General features: G+C 37.6%; 2 protein-coding genes across 4 annotated transcripts; one reads left to right on the forward strand and one right to left on the reverse strand.

Moving 5' to 3' along the window:
• Positions 1-255: 255 nt before the first annotated feature.
• Positions 256-7,144, forward strand: plac8.2 (placenta associated 8, tandem duplicate 2). Of its 2 annotated transcripts, none has more exons than XM_085281272.1 (4): positions 256-453; positions 4,867-4,972; positions 5,562-5,686; positions 6,684-7,144. In XM_085281272.1, exons 2-4 carry the CDS (start codon positions 4,888-4,890, stop codon positions 6,786-6,788), a joined length of 315 nt encoding a protein of 104 aa, XP_085137398.1. In that variant the 5' UTR covers positions 256-453; positions 4,867-4,887; the 3' UTR covers positions 6,789-7,144. The 2 variants fall into 2 exon arrangements, with proteins under 2 accessions (XP_085137398.1, XP_085137399.1); XM_085281273.1 differs by lacking the exon at positions 256-453 and adding an exon at positions 3,078-3,187.
• Positions 7,145-9,977: 2,833 nt separating this feature from the next.
• Positions 9,978-17,257, reverse strand: cops4 (COP9 constitutive photomorphogenic homolog subunit 4 (Arabidopsis)). Of its 2 annotated transcripts, none has more exons than XM_085280270.1 (10): positions 17,083-17,257; positions 15,431-15,510; positions 15,180-15,331; positions 14,962-15,065; positions 14,716-14,869; positions 14,473-14,623; positions 14,244-14,351; positions 13,762-13,877; positions 13,525-13,609; positions 9,978-10,498 (listed from the first exon to the last, which is right to left on the reverse strand). In XM_085280270.1, the coding sequence occupies exons 1-10, from the start codon at positions 17,154-17,156 to the stop codon at positions 10,365-10,367; spliced, it is 1,158 nt and encodes a 385-aa protein (XP_085136396.1). In that variant the 5' UTR covers positions 17,157-17,257; the 3' UTR covers positions 9,978-10,364. The 2 variants fall into 2 exon arrangements, with proteins under 2 accessions (XP_085136396.1, XP_085136395.1); XM_085280269.1 differs by having other exon boundaries at positions 14,181-14,351; positions 17,083-17,256.
• Positions 17,258-17,984: the final 727 nt, after the last annotated feature.

The raw sequence follows: 17,984 nt of genomic DNA on the forward strand, positions 1-17,984 counted from the left end.
GGAGATTTTGCTGTGAAGAGACAGAAAAGCAACTTCCTTAAAAATAGAAAAATAAGCTAATAAAAACAGCTACAATCAGCAAAACTTAAATAATAATAATAATAACAAGTATAGTCTGGTCTTAGCAGTTTATGGGGAAAGAAGGAGGGAGCAAACATGATATGGTAGTGTTTGACTGATTTAAGTCTGTACAGCATTTTATAGAAAGATCTATTTGCATTAGGTTAAAGTAAAAAGCAAGGGACTTCATAGTCATTTAGAGCATTCGTCCCAACCAGAGACTTTGAGTAAACCATTACATGCAGGCCCCTGATCCCAACCGCAAAAAAACTGACAAATAGGAAAAGAGCTTCTTTGAACTTTTTACTGTTGTTTTTTTCAAACATTTGCTGGAAGCAGCAAGGGGCAGAAGATCATTTTTCCAGAAAAGATCTTACTTTAGCTCAACAAAAGGCCTGTATAAATCATTTTTACTTCTATATAAGTTGATTTGCTTGTAAAAACGTTGTATTTTGTTATACATTAGTTACAGTATTAGCTATCGGTGCTAGTAGGCTGTTAGCTAACAGTGGTTAGCTAGTAATGGTTAGCTAATACTCGAACACTTAGCAATATATTTTCCTTAATATTGTTTATGTATAACAAATTTTTGTTAAATATCAATAAAATATAATTGTAGCGTTATATGAAACAACGAAAAATTCATAAGTACCCCAAGAAATCTGGGCGAATTTAAAGAGGAAATTAGCATTTGCATGGGCGGGGGTGTAAAAGGTCTTCTTTACTAGTATTTAATTACTTTTATTTTTAAAAAGCTTTTTTTTTTTAAATAAATAAATAAATAAAATAAAAATCTGTCTCTCTTTTAAGTTTTAAACTTTTGGTGTGAGTTTGGCTCCTTTTTTGAGTTGGTCAAACAGTAAGTTAACCTCAACCAAGTTAGCCAAATTAAACAGTTAAATGGACAAGTATAAGATATTCCTCTGCCTCCTAAAAAATTACTCACTAGGGAGAAGTGAACTTCTTCTTCTTCTGGTTCACCCGAAAGACAAAACGCCAAAACACAAACTTAACAATGTGGTGTATGCTGTACAGTGCAGCGAGGAATGCCCAGACCTCTACATTGGAGAGACCAAACAGCCACTTCACAAGCGCATGGCACAACACAGAAGAGCCACCTCCACAGGACAAGACTCAGCAGTCCATCTGCATCTTAAGGATAAAGGACACTCTTTCGAGGATGCCAATGTTCACATTTTGGACAGAGAGGACAGATGGTTTGAAAGAGGAGTGAAAGAAGCCATCTATGTCCACTGTGAGCGACCATCTTTGAACAGAGGCGGGGGTTTACGACACCAACTCTCTGCCATCTATAATCCAGTTTTGAGATCCCTTCCCAGACGCCTTAATGCCCACTCACATCCTGGGCCATCTGACCTCAGGAATTCGCATGATAAGGTGGGGCCAGGTTTCACAATGAACACACCCGAAACTCTGGCTGATTGGGACCCACGCCCAGTTACACACCTTGGCTCAGGCGATTAGAGGATCATCAGGGGGTCCTTTTGTCCCTCTGTGGGGGGTCACTCCTACTAGGTTTATATCTGGGACTCTCCACCATTTGACCTTAGAACTGAAGAAGCTTCTCAGATGAGAGGTGAAACGTCTTCAAGCAACTTAAAGAAGTCCAGACACTTTTCTTTGCAAGCTCCTTTGAGAACTTCTTAGAGGTTTCTGCTGACACCATTTCTGTTTTGCAGTGGGCATAAAATTTGCCTAGTAAATATAATAACATGATTTTAAAAGACAACTAAAACATTTAGGCTCATAGATGCTTATGAATCTACTTAATTCTTGGTGAACTTTTCTGACACTGACATGCATGTATCTGCAATGATGTGTGTTGGAAGCACACACAGGATTTTCTTTGCTTATATGTATGCAGTGCTTTGTGAGGCTGGGAGATGGCAGCATACATTGCATAGATCTCCCTATTTGTTCAGCTAGTATGAGTATTAAAAATAATGCATAGAAGAGTTCTGTTTTGTTTCATTAGATTTTTTCCACCATTAACAGCCGTAACAATGATAATAAACAGACTAAACAGTAATATTACTGACTGCATATACAATATAAGTACTGTAAAAGAAAATACAACAATATTCCTTTAAATCCTTTACACAGACTTATACTTTCTAAATTGAAAACAAATACGTGGCAACTGTGTAGCCTAATTTAAGAGTAGCTCTGGAGATTTTCCTTTTTCCTTCTGTCTATTTGAGAAACAAAAGTGTATGTTATGAATACAACAAACCTCCCTTTAAAAATATATATATATCACAGTCTCTTGACTGAAAGCCGAAAACCTCTTTGGTGGGAGCCAACATATTTTTTACATGCAAGAAAATTACAAATGTTTTCATTATTGGCTTTTGAAACCTGAAAAGAAAAAAATATGGCTGCTAAACAAAAGAACAATGAAAGTATAAAGTAGCATATGGTTTTAATACTCTGGAAGAGTACAAATATAATTCTACAGAATTGTACCAAAGCAAAGTACAGGAAATAGGCACTACTATATGTTGTTTACTCTTTAGTTGGTGGTAACGATATAATTGAGCTTAACAACACTGATATGATGTATTGTTAACACAGAAACAAGGTCAGGTGAGATAAGTCTTTATTCCGTGCACTAAATATCTTCATGCTTACAGTAACTGTTATCCGGCCAAAGATATGGCTACTCGTTAAAAGGCTACTGGAGAAAAGATGATAAAAATAAAGCCCTTAAAACATATTTTCATTCACAAATTATTCAAAAGATAATATTAATACAGTTTCAGAGCCTGTAAATATATTGTTCTGAATGATTTTTTATTACATGAAATTTTCTAAATGTTCATCCTGAAATTAAAAAAAAGCAAACTATAAAAAAGATTACATTTTAAATTTATTATATGATCCACGTGGGACATCCCACTTGTCTATGACTTTGACTTAACCACGCAGTGCAGTTAAGTTTTATTACCATAACATAAAGATATAGGGCTGATTTGTGGCTGTTGTTATCTCGTCACAGCAGCAAAGGTGATTGAGTCACCTGCTCTTATATGTTATAAAGGCTCAAGCTGCTTCATGGTCTGGACAATCCTTCTTGGTCAGAATCCTTCAACTGTCCAACCAGCTGGTAAGATTAATCTCCTTAAAACAAATCCATGAGGAATGAAAAAAGTAACTAGAAAAATTTGCATTTCCTGCAAAAATGCAGTGTGAATGCTGTGTAGCTAAAATATTCAGCTGGAGAAGCTAAAGTCAATATTAGAAAATTTGCTGAATTGTAATAACTTAGCAGAAACTAATTTAGCAAAAATATTGGAAGAGCAAAACTGCCAACTGAAAACAGCTGAACAAGCTGAAGTTATGTCAAAACTACTTGTTGTCCAAGTGTGAAAAATTGGCAGAAAATTTAGAAAAGCAAGAAAGAACAGCCTGTAGACAAACTAAAGCAGCACAAAACTAAGGTAAAAAGTGCATACCTAACAATTTTTACAAATTTGGACACACACTCACACAGCATGGAGTGAACAGCGATTGTGAGAGCGTGGCCTCTGTGTTTCTGCAGCAGTCACAGTCTGTGCCTTCTGTACAGTCATTGGGCTAAATCTGTTCAGTTTTAATCTACCATCAGAGGCAGCCTGTGTATGCTTTCTCAGGCTATTTAATTTTGATCAGAACAGAGAAGGGACTCTGAGTGTTGACAGTGTATAATTAAAAAATGAATTATTAAAGATATATGACCTGTGAAGTACGGCAACTAAATAGCTGAGAAAGGAAAACTGCCTTGACTTGCTCTCAAACATTTTGTAACTCAGAAGCCATGTTACAAAACGTATGACGCCTTTTGTATGGCCTGCTTTAACAACGTGCTAACCCGATGCTTCTGTCTGTAGGCTTCTGTCACATTTTCTGAATCCAAATACAAAATCCATTGTTTTGATATATAATATGTGTGGGAAGACTGAAAATCGAGCCAGTAAGAAGAATCTGTTCAGACCAGGTGGGCAATCGTGGCTCAAGAGTTGGCAGTTCGTCTTGTAATCGGAAGGTTGCTAGTTCGAGCCCCGGCTTGGACAGTCTCGGTCGTTGTGTCCTTGGGCAAGACACTTCACCCGTTGCCTACTGGTGGTGGTCAGAGGGCCCGGTGGCGCCAGTGTCTTGTAGCTACAATGTAGCTACAATTGTAGTAGCTACATTCGGCAGCTGTGGCTACAACTGTAGCTTGCCTCCACCAGTGTGTGAATGTGTGTGTGAATGGGTGGATGACTGGGTGTGTAAAGCGCTTTGGGGTCCCTAGGAGTTACTAATAAAAGCGCTGTACAACTACAGGCCATTTACCATTTACAATGTAGCTTGCCATCACCAGTGTGTGAATGGGTGGATGACTGAATGTAGCGCTTTGGGGTCCTTAGGGACTAAGTAAAGCGCTATACAAATACAGGCCATTTACATGAGGAACAGATTCAAAAGGCTAGAGTGGTACACTGTAGCTTAATTGCATAGCAGCACATGTATTTTCTAAAAGAATCATCATAATGCGATAAAAGTTAAACAGGGATTTTATCAAAATGGTCAAGATGAAAAAGCTAAATTATAGTAATATCCCAATAATTTGAGAGCATTTTATAGTTTGAATGCTGTTTGAAGTATGTGTATGTGAAGTATGTGGAAGTAGTAAAGCCAAAACATATATGGAAGCACCGAGAATAATAAAGAGAAATATGAACCAGTAGGAACACTACTGTGTAGTGTTCCTCTTCCTCACATACAATATTCAAACAATAACTATAACCCCTTTTCATCCCACAGAAAGAAGATTTTAACGTGATCATGGCTGTGGTCAACCAACCAGGCAAATATGAAACTTCTGAATTCCAGACAGGCGTGTTAGATTGCTGTGATGACATTGGAATTTGTGAGTAACCTTCTTTACTGGTTCTGTAGCTCAAAATATGCACAAAGTTGAGGCAGCATTTGCAGCAAGATATAATTGGATACACTTTTTTTTCAAACCTAAGAAAAGAACAGTTAAAGCAGGTTTTCTTTCTGTTCATACTAGGGCTGCCACGATTTGTCGACTAGTCACGATTACGTCGACTATCAAAATAATCGTTTGTGGCAGCCCTAGTTCATACTGGCCTTTGTAATGCTCCATCTACATGTTCGTGTGGTGGAAACAAACCCTCAGTCCTTATTTTAAGTAAATATATTATGTTCAAATGTCTATCTGAATGTATGAATGTAGGTTTCAGGGCTGTTAAGGAACTGACAAGAAATGGATACCAAACCACTGAAACTTGGTGAAACTTGAATGCATTTTCTCATGTAAAATAGGGACTGTGGATCTTTTTCCCTTATCAGTTATATTAAAAATTAACTGGGAATGGATATTTTAATGGAATGTATGAAGAGCGGCTATACTTATAATAATAACAATAACAATAACAATAATAATGGATTTAAGTTGTAAGTGCTTCCTTTAACACACTTTCTCCCTGCCTTAGGCTGCTTTGGCTATTGGTGCTACTGCTGCCTCGGCTGTACCATTGCCAGTGACATGGGCGAGTGTTGCCTGTGTGGTCTGGGCATGCCCATCCGTAGCGTCTACAGGACCAAATACAACATCAAGGTAAGTTTTCAGTGGACAACAGGAACAGTAGCCAAGCTTTCTGCAGGATTCGCCAATTTAAGTCTATTTGAGGCCTTTTTAGAACCAAAGAAGTGGTCTTTTAGTTACCTGTTTCACTGTGAGTGAAAACAGCCTATTTCCTGCTGTATGTAACTAATAATTAAGTTGTTACCATCATGTTGTAAGTCAAATATGTTCCTCCTATATTATAAAAAGAGAAAAACTGAAAATGCTGTCAGAGTCAAATTACTAAATGTCTGAAAATGATCATGTAAAAAGTACAAGTACTTTTAACATGTTACCCAAGATTAATCAAAATATATTCGAAGATTAAGAGAAACAAAGGTTAAAAACAATAATGTGGTTCTGTCCAATTATGTTTTTTTTTCCTTCCCTGTTTAAGCCATAGTATTGCAACGTAGATTCATTTAGGTCATGGATGTCAAACTCACTGTACATTGTGGGCCACAGACAGCTCACATTTATCTTAATACTGTAATAGAAAATGTCCTGATTAAAAAACAACAACACTGGAATAAGCACAGAAATTTCTAGTAGTGCATAGCAGTGAAAATAGGATGTTTAGGGTTAACTCTAACCCTTTGGTGTTGTATAAATTGCCATGTGGGAGATCTTTATTAGCAGGAAAAGTTATGAAAACACAGTTAAAAGTCCAAAAATTTTGCCAGATTGGAGTCTTTGCTGTTTCAATTTTGGCCCCTGGGTCTTGAGTTTGATGCTTCTGATATAGGCTCTGAAGCAGGAATGTCATATAATTTAGTGCATTGATCAATTTTCCATTGCTTGTATACTTATTCAACTTTCTGCTTGATGCAAACACAGCATGATAGCATGTGTACACTTACATTTTGATCAAGTCTGTAATCCAACCCTGGTTTTTCATATAAATAAATTCTGGTCGTGTCATTAGCCTAATTCCCTTCCCTTCACTGAGGTTGAGGCTGCACCTTCTAAGAGTTACTGCGTGTGTTTCCAGGGCTCCATGTGTAACGATTTTATGATGGCCATGTGCTGCCCCGTCTGCACCACCTGCCAGCTGAAGAGAGATATCAACCGGCGCAAGGAGCAGGGCATTTTCTGAAAGAGTAACAGTCTTGTAAACTCTCTAAAATGTATTTTACAAAATATTAATGGCATTGATGTTCTGATGGAAAAGCTACTGTTATCTCTATATACTCCAGATAAAGTGCTGGTGAAGCATTAACCCATCCCTTTCCAATAAAAATGTTAAATACTTTGAAAAGTATGGTGCACACCTCAGTGCTGTTTGTTGTAAAATGATTACCCTCCTGTGTATCAGCTGCCCCAGTCACAGGGAAAATCACATGAACCTCTTCTAGTCAGTTAATCATTAGTCAGCTGCAGCACAGCATTTCTTTTATCACTACTGTTCCTTCAGAATTTGTACTGTTTTAATGAAATTGTTTACATTTTGAACGGTGCTGTTTTGTTTTCTTTTTTCCATCTATTTGTATGAATGTATTTGTACACTTCATATCCAGTTTCATTTCTATTCGATTAAGTCTGCTGTTAGTGGAGCCTGTTCCAGACAACAAGTTCAACAAAGCAGAAAGACAATGAATCACGAATCAAACAGTTAAGACTTGTTATACTAGCTGTATCTGGTTAAGCAGATCTTGATCATTTAGAAAGATGTCAAACAAAATGTTGCTGTTTCAAGTAATTTCCGTCATATATTCACTCAAATATTCACATACATTCATAGTAAAGCAGAAGTACATGTATTCAAGTACACCCCATAATTCAGTAGCTAATAGAAACACTTTTAACAGCAGTAACTTGAATTCTGTGTTCAGTGTGTTCAGTGTTGCTTCACTTCATTGAGCGTTGCTCTCTTAAGGTTCTACCACAGCTGCTATTTTAATTAGGTTGAGATGTGAACTTTCATTGGCACATTGCAACACATTGCATTTTTTGTTTTAGGCACTGTGTTGTAGATTCACTGCTGTGCTTGGAATCATTGTAGTGTTACGTGTTACATGACCTAACTTCATCCAAGCTTTAGCTGTTGGACAGATGGCCTCACATTTGATTCTAGAATATGTTTGCATTTAAGAGTTCATGATCAGATTACTGATTGCAAGGTTCCCGGGTCCTTTGGCTGTAAAACAAGCCCAAATCATCATCATCATCTCTCCACCACTGTGCTTGACAGTTGGTTTGAAGTGTTTGTGCTGATATGCTGTGTTTGGTTTTTACCAAACATGGTGCTATGCGTTATGGTCAAACATTTCTACTTTTTTCTCCTCTGTCCAAAAAACATTGTTCAAGAAGTCAGCAAGTAATTTTGCAGTCATGTTCTTTTTAGATGGAAGAGTCTTTCTCCTGACAACACTCCCAAACACGTCATATGTATTCAGTCTTTTTGTTTAATAGTACTGTCATGAACTTTAGCATTCAATGTGCCTATGGAGACCGAGATATAGAATACACACAAAGAATACACACCTTAATGTACCAAACCAGCAAGCTTCTGCTTTTATACAGGTGGTCAAACTGAGTGATGATCAGTTTATCAGATACATTTGTTAAGCAGAACCTGGTTGCTACTTACCCTATGAAAACAGTGAGAGTGCACTAAGGTTTTCACCACACACTGCTTCTGCATTTTAGCTTAATTTTTGTTAAATTAACAATGACACGGTATAATAAGCCATTTTGTAGTTCATCTGAGGCCACACCAGGACACGCTGGAAAGATTATATCTCGGCTGGCCTGGGAAGAACTTGGTGCTCCCCCAGATAAGCTAGAGGAGATGGCTAGAGAGAGGGTGGTCTGAGCTTTTCTGCTTAGGCTGCTGGGCCTGTGGCCCAGCCACGGATAACCAGAAGAAAATAACTGGATGGATTCTGTTTTATCAGGACTGTTTGAGATCAGACTCTTTGACATCATCCCATACCAAAGGAAATCATAATTAATATCCCCAATCATAATGAATAATGAAATAAGACCTTTCTTTACAGTATTTTCAAACCTGTTGTAAATTTTGTTTCTTGTGGCTCAGACCTAGGACAGTTTCCACAAAAAATTTAAATATTATACTAACACAACAATGTCTACAATATTTGATCTGCTTTATGAAGTTTATAAAAGGTGAAACTAGCAATTTTCTAGGGGGTAAAATCCCTATAGAAAATGACTTATTTTGTCTATGATGTCAGTAATCTGCAAAGTGATATTTTTTTAACGGCACTGTGTCGGGGGGAAAAAAACAATAAAGCAGAGTAAGCTTTAGGACAGGCCTACCATATGGGTGTACAGTATCATCTGACTCTTTGTAATGGCTAGATTTAAAAACCAAGACTTGTGCTTTAAAAATACGACTTCCCAAAGTCGATTTATCGTCAGTAGCATCTTGAAAATATGTCTGAAGGTTCTCAGTCGTCCAGGTCAACGTAGTCTAAGGAGCTAGGAAAGAAAAGTGTCTGGACTTCTTTAGGTTTCTTGAAGATGTTTCACTTCTCATCTGAGAAGCTTCTTCAGTTCTAAGAGCAATAGGTTAGGAGTCCCAGATTTTAAACCCTAAGAGGGTCAGGGACCCCCTATTGATCCCTACCTAATCACACGAGCCAAGGTTTGAAAACGGGTGTAGGTCACGATCACCCAGGGTTTCGGGTTAACCTATTGTGAAATCTAGCCCCACCCTATCGTGTAATTTACTGAGGTCAAATGGCCCAAGATGCGAGTGGGCGTTAATGGATCTCAAAACTGGATTATAGATGGCAGACGGTCGGTGTCGTAAGCCACCGCCTCTGTTCACCACCTTTGTCATTCTTTCCAGAATGCGAATGTTCACATTTTAGAAAGAGAGGACAGATGGCGTCAAAGAGGAGTGAAAGAAGCCATCTATGTCCACTGTGAACGACCATCTTTGAACAGAGGCGGTGGCCCCATACTGCTTGGGGCCAGCATGAGTACACTACCGCATTTCTCCCACAAGCTGGATTTATATCTCCTCCTGTTGAACCAGCGATCTTTCAAATGTGGTAACCACTATACCACTGAATCTCCATAAAACATTTTTGTCTCAAAAACTGTCTGTATCATTCAGTATAGCGATATCTACTCCTAAACTTTTGTTAAAATGCTTCCAGAACATGTATCCTGAGTAGAAAATTGGTACAGATGCTGAAAAGTGAACTCAAATAGCATTTCATCAATTTGGTCTTCATATTTAAACTGTCAATGACAAAAAGGAAAATCCACTGAGGCAGACAGCGACCTTGAATCAAACGATGATCCTGAGCAGTTTCTTTCAGCTCCAAGTTTAATACTCTGTTGAAATTCATTCAGTGTGGGCCAAGTGATAAATCAAGAAGTACTTGACAGATATAGCTGTATTATCAAGATAAAAACAGAATGCGTTTGTTGTGCGCATCTTATTTTTGACCCTATAACATGTCAACAACCTGAATATAATATCCAAATTTTTAACATGTAAACAACATGAAATTACACCTGAATGTACAGTACAGCCCTATAAATACATGGATGCCACATCTCAAACAAGTCATGCTGGTACCAGAAGGATCTCCACAGTGCTTTTACTACTTAAACTGCAGGTGTTTTTTAATGTCTTTTTGGGGAGAAGCAAGACAAAACTTTCAGGGTGGGCTGACGGATCCTATTAGGAATACTACTGGGTCATCTGGGTTTCCATAGCCTGAGCGGCCCACTCTGGAGCAGCCTGACGGATCTTCTCTAGCAGGTTGTTGACTTGGAAACATAAAGACTGGATCTGTTTATCCCAGGTAGGAAGGGGTTCACGGGCTGCCAGAGACAGAAGAAAAAAATTAGAAGGTGCATTTTCCTTTCAAAACAAAGACTATTTGCATGTGAACCATGGTGAAAACCACAATACGTGTTCCCCTTTGGCCACAGGCCAACTATCTTTTTGTTAGTGCCACTGTCACAAACCCCTACAGAGAATACAATAGAATAGAATAATCCTTTAATTGTCCAAAAAGGGGAAATTTGGTTGTAAAAGCAGCAGAATAAAAGCACATATTCAAACCGAACAGGACACAGAACAGAAACACACAAAATTTTTACAGAAAAAAATATTTACATCATGGACAATAGTTACAAAAACAGAGTACTGTACAGTTATTGATTGATTGATTGATTGGTAATTTATTTCAACATGTGAACAATATACAAGTACATTTAGAAAAGAAATGAGAGAAAAAAAATATACTATACAAATTACATACAAAAAAACATTCTGATTAATTTACATGTTGAAAGGGAGTGGGAAGAAGTATACACTTATTTAATCCCACCCCTGTCCCATAAATTATCAGTGAATATTTAGTCAGCTTCCTTACTGATATAATTTGTAATAAAAATAGTGAACAGATTTCTGATATACTATATACTATAATATCACATCATGAATTTTTTGTTTGTTTGTTTTTAAATAGAGACATTCACTTAATTTAAATATTTTCCTTTTCTTTATAGATCGAGAAGATCATATTTTTATAACTCTTTTTGAACAGTTTTATGTTTGGACATTGCTTTAATTCCATATTCAGTTTGTTCCATAGTTTCACTCCTTGAACAGAAACACAAAAGCCTTTTCTTGTAGTACGTACCTTCATTGTTTTGAAGTTACAAAAACCCCTTAAATTATAACTTCCTTCTTTCAAAAAAAACATACTCTGAATATTACCTGGCAGTTCTTTATTTTTTGCTTTGAATAGAATTTGTGCTGTTTGGAATTTCACTATATCGTCAATTTTCAATATTTCAGACTGCAAAAATAGTGAGTTTGTATGTTCCCTATAACCTGCATTGTGGATGATTCGAATTGCTTTCTTTTGAAGAGTAAAAAGTGAATGTAATGTGGTTTTATAGTTATTGCCCCAGACCTCTGCACAATAGCTTAAGTATGGTGAAACCAGTGAACAGTAGAGAATATGAAGTGATGTTCTGTCGAATACCTGTTTTGCCTTGTTTAGTACTGCAATGCTTCGTGATACTTTGGAATGAATATATCTTACGTGAGCTCTCCAGTTAAGTTTTTCATTAAGATTAAAGTATAGGTTTTTTATATATAAACTGAGAAAAGTAATGTGCAAGTTATAACAGTTGTTTGGTCGATTAGTGCAAATTACAGCACTGATGTAAATATCTATGTTTGTTGGGAGCAGTTTTGATTGTACAGTCTGACAGCTGCAGGGAGGAAGGACCTGCGGAAACGCTCCTTCATCCATCTAGGATCCAGCAGTCTGCCACTGAAGGAGCTCTGCAGTTCAGCAACACTTACATGCATGGGGTGGGAGACTCCATCAGAGATGTTATTTTGGCTAGAGTCCTTCTGTCTCCCACCAACCTCATCCAACCTCTTCCTCTCAGCTGCCGTTAAACTGCTATTCCAACATACAACATATCATGGCAGTGTCTCACTACCATCTTGTAAAGATTCATTCCTCACACCCATCAGCCTACACTCTCTTCGGCACTGTCCATTGCTCTGAATAATTGACCCAAGGTATTTAAACTCATCCATCTTCACTATCTGAACCCATCTGTAACTCCCACTCCTACTACCTCACCACTGTCTCGCTGTCCCCACACGTCTAGCATCACCCTCATGTACTGCTCTGCCACTCCTGAGTTCCTTATACCACTGTTCCTCCCTTGAATCCCGTCACAGACTTTTCTAGAGCCACACAAATACAGTGCAACTCGTTCTCTATACTTCTCAATCAACACTGTCAAAGCTTCTATAATGCCATTTCTGAACATGAAGCAATACTGCTGCTCACTGATCGTCACCCCACTCCTTAACCTTGCTTCAGAAACTCTTTCCCATAGCTTCATGATATGGTTCTTTAACTTTATGTCTCTATGGTTGCTACACCTCTGCACATTATCCTTGTTCTTAAAATGTGTCTGTGTATTTAATGTTAGTGAGCTCAATTTTAACCACTCCCACTGTGTGCCCTTAGGTTTAGACTAGCCAACTAATCTGTGTTTTATTCCTCCTGTTTAAATAAGTAGTAATTAATTCACCAGAAACATACTTAAAGTGTTTTACTTACCTTTACTTAAAACGTACACTAATTTCTGTCCACTTATGTGCGCAGTTTATTATATCCAAGTCATTTATTGTTTGTGAATACAGATAACAGTGATTCAGTTCATTTTGGCTAGAGTTAGAATCTCTTCCTCTCTAACCCATTGTGTCTGCACAGAGCTGTGGGGCAGCGACCTAAACCAGTGTTCTTATTCTGTAAATGCTGCAAAATAATGTCACAGGGATTAATGTAGCTAGTGCTACATTAATTAAGTGCACCATCCTCCTGCCACAGCAACACCTTTTCCGGCCACAGCTCTCCACAATAAGCAATGTTAGACAGTTGGCACATAGCAAAAAGAACAAAACAAAAAACAACAAACTGATTGCTTCCACTTCTTCCTCTGATGTTGGGCAGTACATTGACTCACCATACCATCCTGAGGTAGATATTGGTATTACATGAAAGCCTGCTCTACTGTGGCTAAGGATTAGCTTTCAATTGTAAAAAACACACAGACTGACACAAATTGTTCTGGAATAATTTTACAGCAATTTTATCCATATCTTCTGTTTATAAAATCTGCTAATCTGTAATTTTTTATTTACAATGAATAAACAATGAGTTAATATATAAATAATTATACATTTCAACTTTAAATTACTTTTATCAAGTGTTTTGGTTCCTAAAAATCTCATGGTCAAATCCTTATACCTATATAAACCTATATAAAATTTGTAAAACATACAAATAAACAATTTCATCACTTACTTTCAAAATGTACAATGCCATCAATCTGGTCAATGAAACCATTCATACGTCCCTCAGTGATCATCTGAGAAGCAATCTTTTCAGCCTACAGATACAAAGAAGAAACTAGAATTTGTGTGTACCACTATGGAAAACAGGAACTTATTATCAACAGTAGTTCTATAACTTCCCAATGAAGCATAAAACTAAAACTGTGGCTCTTATACAAGTTTAGCATTAATCCAATTCATATCTCACCTTTGCAGGGGGGATTTCCAGCAATGCTCCTAGCTCTTCAAAAGTGATGTTGTTGTAGAGTTTACTGGCAGATAGGAGGTTGTGTTCAATCACAGCTCTGTCAAGGATGCTGGAGCCTGAAACAGATCAAAGTTAAGAAAGTATAGGTGTTGTGTTGCAACACCTAAGTGTAGAGTGCCCCTCAAGCACCAGCATAAATGGTTACAGCCCTGTGCTGACCTCAGTTATCATGAGCAATGACCAAGTCAACTATAGCATTGGCATTATAGCTGCAGTTAAGAGTGTGTCTAGAAATATGTTTCACAGTACGAAGGGAGCACAAAACCAGAAAGAATATCAGCTGGTTCACCAGCTGATTCAATGAGGGTGGAGAAAATAAGGATTTCTCTCACTGTGTAAAACCCAGTATCTCAGCTTACCATCTGCTGTGGTGGCTTTCTGGTGAGGCATCAGCATGGCAGCAAACTCCTGTAGTTGGTTACCTCTAATGATGCGGTCCAGGTACATCTTCTCCAGGATACCATAAGCAGCCAGCTGCTGACAGCGCTCATCCTTAAAGAGAGTAGCCAACATACGGGAACGTTGCTGTCCTAAAAAATATTGCACCATTTTTGGTTAAGAGTGTGAAAACCGCAAATCAGTAGTATGCCTTTATATGTTTTCCATTAGTTCTCATTACATTATTTCTGAAAATGTAACACCTGCTTATACCTGCAGAGGCCAATATAGTGCAGTTCAGAGCATGCTTCAGTGCCTCCAGGCGTTCACTTTCATGAACAATTGACTTATAAGACAGCTCGTTGTATCTTTGTGCAGCTTCAATAAACTTCCTTCTGAAGTCTAGTACTCTGGCATAGCACACCTAATGAGAGCAGCAGAAGCACTTATCCACACAGCTTCACTGAAACAACAGATAAGACTATGTAACTATGAAATCACTAAGAGATCATGTACCTTATAGTGTATCTGTAGCTGTTCATTAGAGGACTCATTCTGAAGCAATGAGGCTCTGTTGATGTAGGCCTCTGCCTGAACCGGATCATCATCTTCTAAGTAAAGTCGGGCAATTTTCAGATATGTATCCAACTTATAGTCAACATTATATTGCCTGAAGGGGATATTTTAAAAAACAAACAAAAGAAACAGGGATTTAAAGACACAATTACCATCAAGACTTGCGTGTGACAATGGTTTACTTACTTCTGTCCTGTTTCGAGGGGAATGCCAACTAAAACTTGGGCAGCATTTCTCCAGTCTCCCTCCTTTTCATAAATGGTCGCTAAGTGCTGTCTGATTGAGGCTACCTAAGGCGATGGAGGAACATTACTCAGTTAAGCGCTGCAGTGACAATACTCAAGCTTAACTGCCTGAATGGTTACCTCCATTTACACTGCGTCAGAGAGCTGGAGCAAATTTACCTGTTCCTCGAAGGAAATGACCCTCGGCTGGATCTTTTCCAAGGTGAAGTGATACACTGCTTTTGCTGTGGCGTCAGGCAGGTTGGGCAGATGTGTGCAGAAATCAGTGAGCAGCTGTCTTGAAATGACGAGACTGACATTTTCATTGACCACTGCAAGAATGTAAAATATAATAGTAAGACATGCTCCTGAAAAATGAACCAAGGACGTAGAATAAGCAGATATTACAGAAGAATACAGGCACACCATACTTGCTTCTACAAAGGCCTTCAAGGATTCCAGTTGATCAGCATCTGTAAACTGAATGGCCTTTTCCAGAATTTGTCGATATCTGCAAAAGATTTCACCGGTCAGAAACCTTCCAACTTTGCTGGTAAGTTTAAAATGTTTACATAGAAAACCGAAGGATTAAAACTTAAATATGAAACACAAATACATTTTAGCTTATTGGATGAAACCCAGTGTTTTCCCACAGATTAACTTTACTTGGGCAAGGTATATTAATGGCTGCCCATGTGATGCTACAATGAGCTCACTAAGGCTACAGAGCAGAACAAGGCCCGCTGACACCCAAATAATCTCCAGGATGACATAACTAAAAGTCATTTGCAGCCAATAATATTTATATTCATCAATTATTTATTGTTAAAGCACATCTAAAACCCTCCCTCACCAGAAACAGATTGTAAATCTGTGGGAGAAATTACATAATCCCATGTATACTGTATTCCCTTATGATATAACAAACATCATATATTATTATGAATTAAAAAAATAGTTTAAAAAAAAAAACCCTGACTGCTTGGTTGTAAAAGACTGAACAGTCATTTGTCAACTGCACCATCTAACAGATGTTGTGTCACAACCTATAAGAGTCTACAATTAATATTTAATATTGTAGAACACTATGACAGAACATCACAGACACTATGATGACACTGTGACACAACTAAAATGTTGTAAATAAATAACAAAATGTACAAACTGAGAAGTATGGACTTATTCTGTGAGAGGAAATTTTGAATTTATTATTTTGAAATGAGTACCAAAAAAAGTACCAAAATTGAGGGAAAAGTACCCAATCCATTCAGTAAATATCATTTCATAAATAAATCTGTAATCAACATGTCACTAAAGTGCTGTGAACATAACAGAACTATGCACACACCAGTTCACATATAATTACAGCAATCAGTCTGTGGTCCCTTACTTAAGAGAAGTTGATGCATTTGATTGTGACTTCTGTGAAAAACAAGTGTATTTAAGCTTGAGTGAATTAAACCTCCCTTTATTAAACAGGTATTTAAATATTTTCACTTTAATTAACTATCAGCATATACTGTGGATACAGTAAACAATTTCTTCTTATACAAACACGTATATAACAGGACCTAAAAGATTTTTAAATAGATTTATCACCTTTTGGACAATGCTGACGAAAACTGAAATTGCAAAAGTAGACTTTACAGTACAGTTGTACTTAATAAAATGCACAGGTGTTCCTAATAAAATGGTTGTTTATAGGATGGTAAGAACGTACGCAAAGGGTGTCCTGGCAGTTTTCTAGTCAAGTATCACTTTGTTCAAACTGTATTAAAGCTATGTTGTGCTCTGCACCAAATATGTAGCTAAAGAGCAGCAAGTTAGCTAGTTAGCTTTGGTGATAAAATATACAGTTCTCATAATTATTTTACCAACAATTAATGTGGGTAGTCACTCCTTTTATGTTCCTTGCACTTTGGATAAAACCTAAAAGCAAACATTGACAGACTGATTGCATTTCTATCTGAATGTTTGGCTAATGCAGCTAACATTAGCTTAGCTTTGTGCAGACCAGCTGCTAGCTAGCAGTTTCTGTTGCAGTTTTTAACGAGTGATGTTCTCCGTAACTAACGTTACATACTTGGCAGCAAGATCTTTATGAGATCCACTTGAGTTCATCAGTTGTGTAAGCTCCTGCCTCACTTCGGTCGCCATTGTAGCCTGCGTCGAAGTGTCAACACCGGTTTCATCTGCCGAGACAGGGGAGAGCCTTCCGTCTGCAGTCAGAGCGCAGAGCTCGGCCAGGAAGTGACGCAGCCAGCGATGGGAGCGGAAGAGGGAAAAGAATGATTATAATTATTTTAGGCCAGGCTTAAATGTTGAACTATTGTATTGTTTTAATTTTATGTATTAATATATGTTTTTAAACAAAACTTGGTGAGTATTATAAACTATCCATCCCTTTCCTGAAAACAATCATAGCTATATTTGGTTGCATTTTTTTCTGCTAATTTTGTAATTAACCTAAAAAAGGGTCAATCTATTGTTAACACTAGTATCATCTGAAATATGAAGAGCTTTCTTGTTTTTGCGCAATAAAATATCCTGTCTCACAGACATGCTGAACAACTAGATTCTGTATTTAATGCATCTAGGCTGGGCTGTTGTAAAGCATTATTATCAGGTTGTTCTAAAAGCTCCCCGAAAAGCCTTCAATTGATACAGAATGCTACAGTAACAGTAGTGACGGGGACTAGAAAGGCCTTTTCTCCTTCACTGGCTTCCTGTTAAATGCAGAATCCCATTTAAATTCTACACCTCACATACAAGGTATTGAATAATCAAGCCCTATCTTATCTTAAAGACCTCATAATACCATATCACCCTAACAAAGAATTTCTCGCACGAGTTGCTGGCTTACTTGTGTTTCCTAGAGCATTTATAAGTAAAATGGAAAGTAGAGCCTTCAGCTTTCAGGCCCCTCTTCTGAGAAACCAGCTACCAGATTGCATTCAGGAGACAGACACCCTCTCTACTTTTATG

This window comes from Mchenga conophoros, linkage group LG7 (genome assembly GCF_057382185.1).
Source record: "Mchenga conophoros isolate Kocher_MC1m ecotype Shallow Benthic linkage group LG7, M_conophoros_male_GT1.1, whole genome shotgun sequence".
Taxonomy (NCBI): domain Eukaryota; kingdom Metazoa; phylum Chordata; class Actinopteri; order Cichliformes; family Cichlidae; genus Mchenga; species Mchenga conophoros.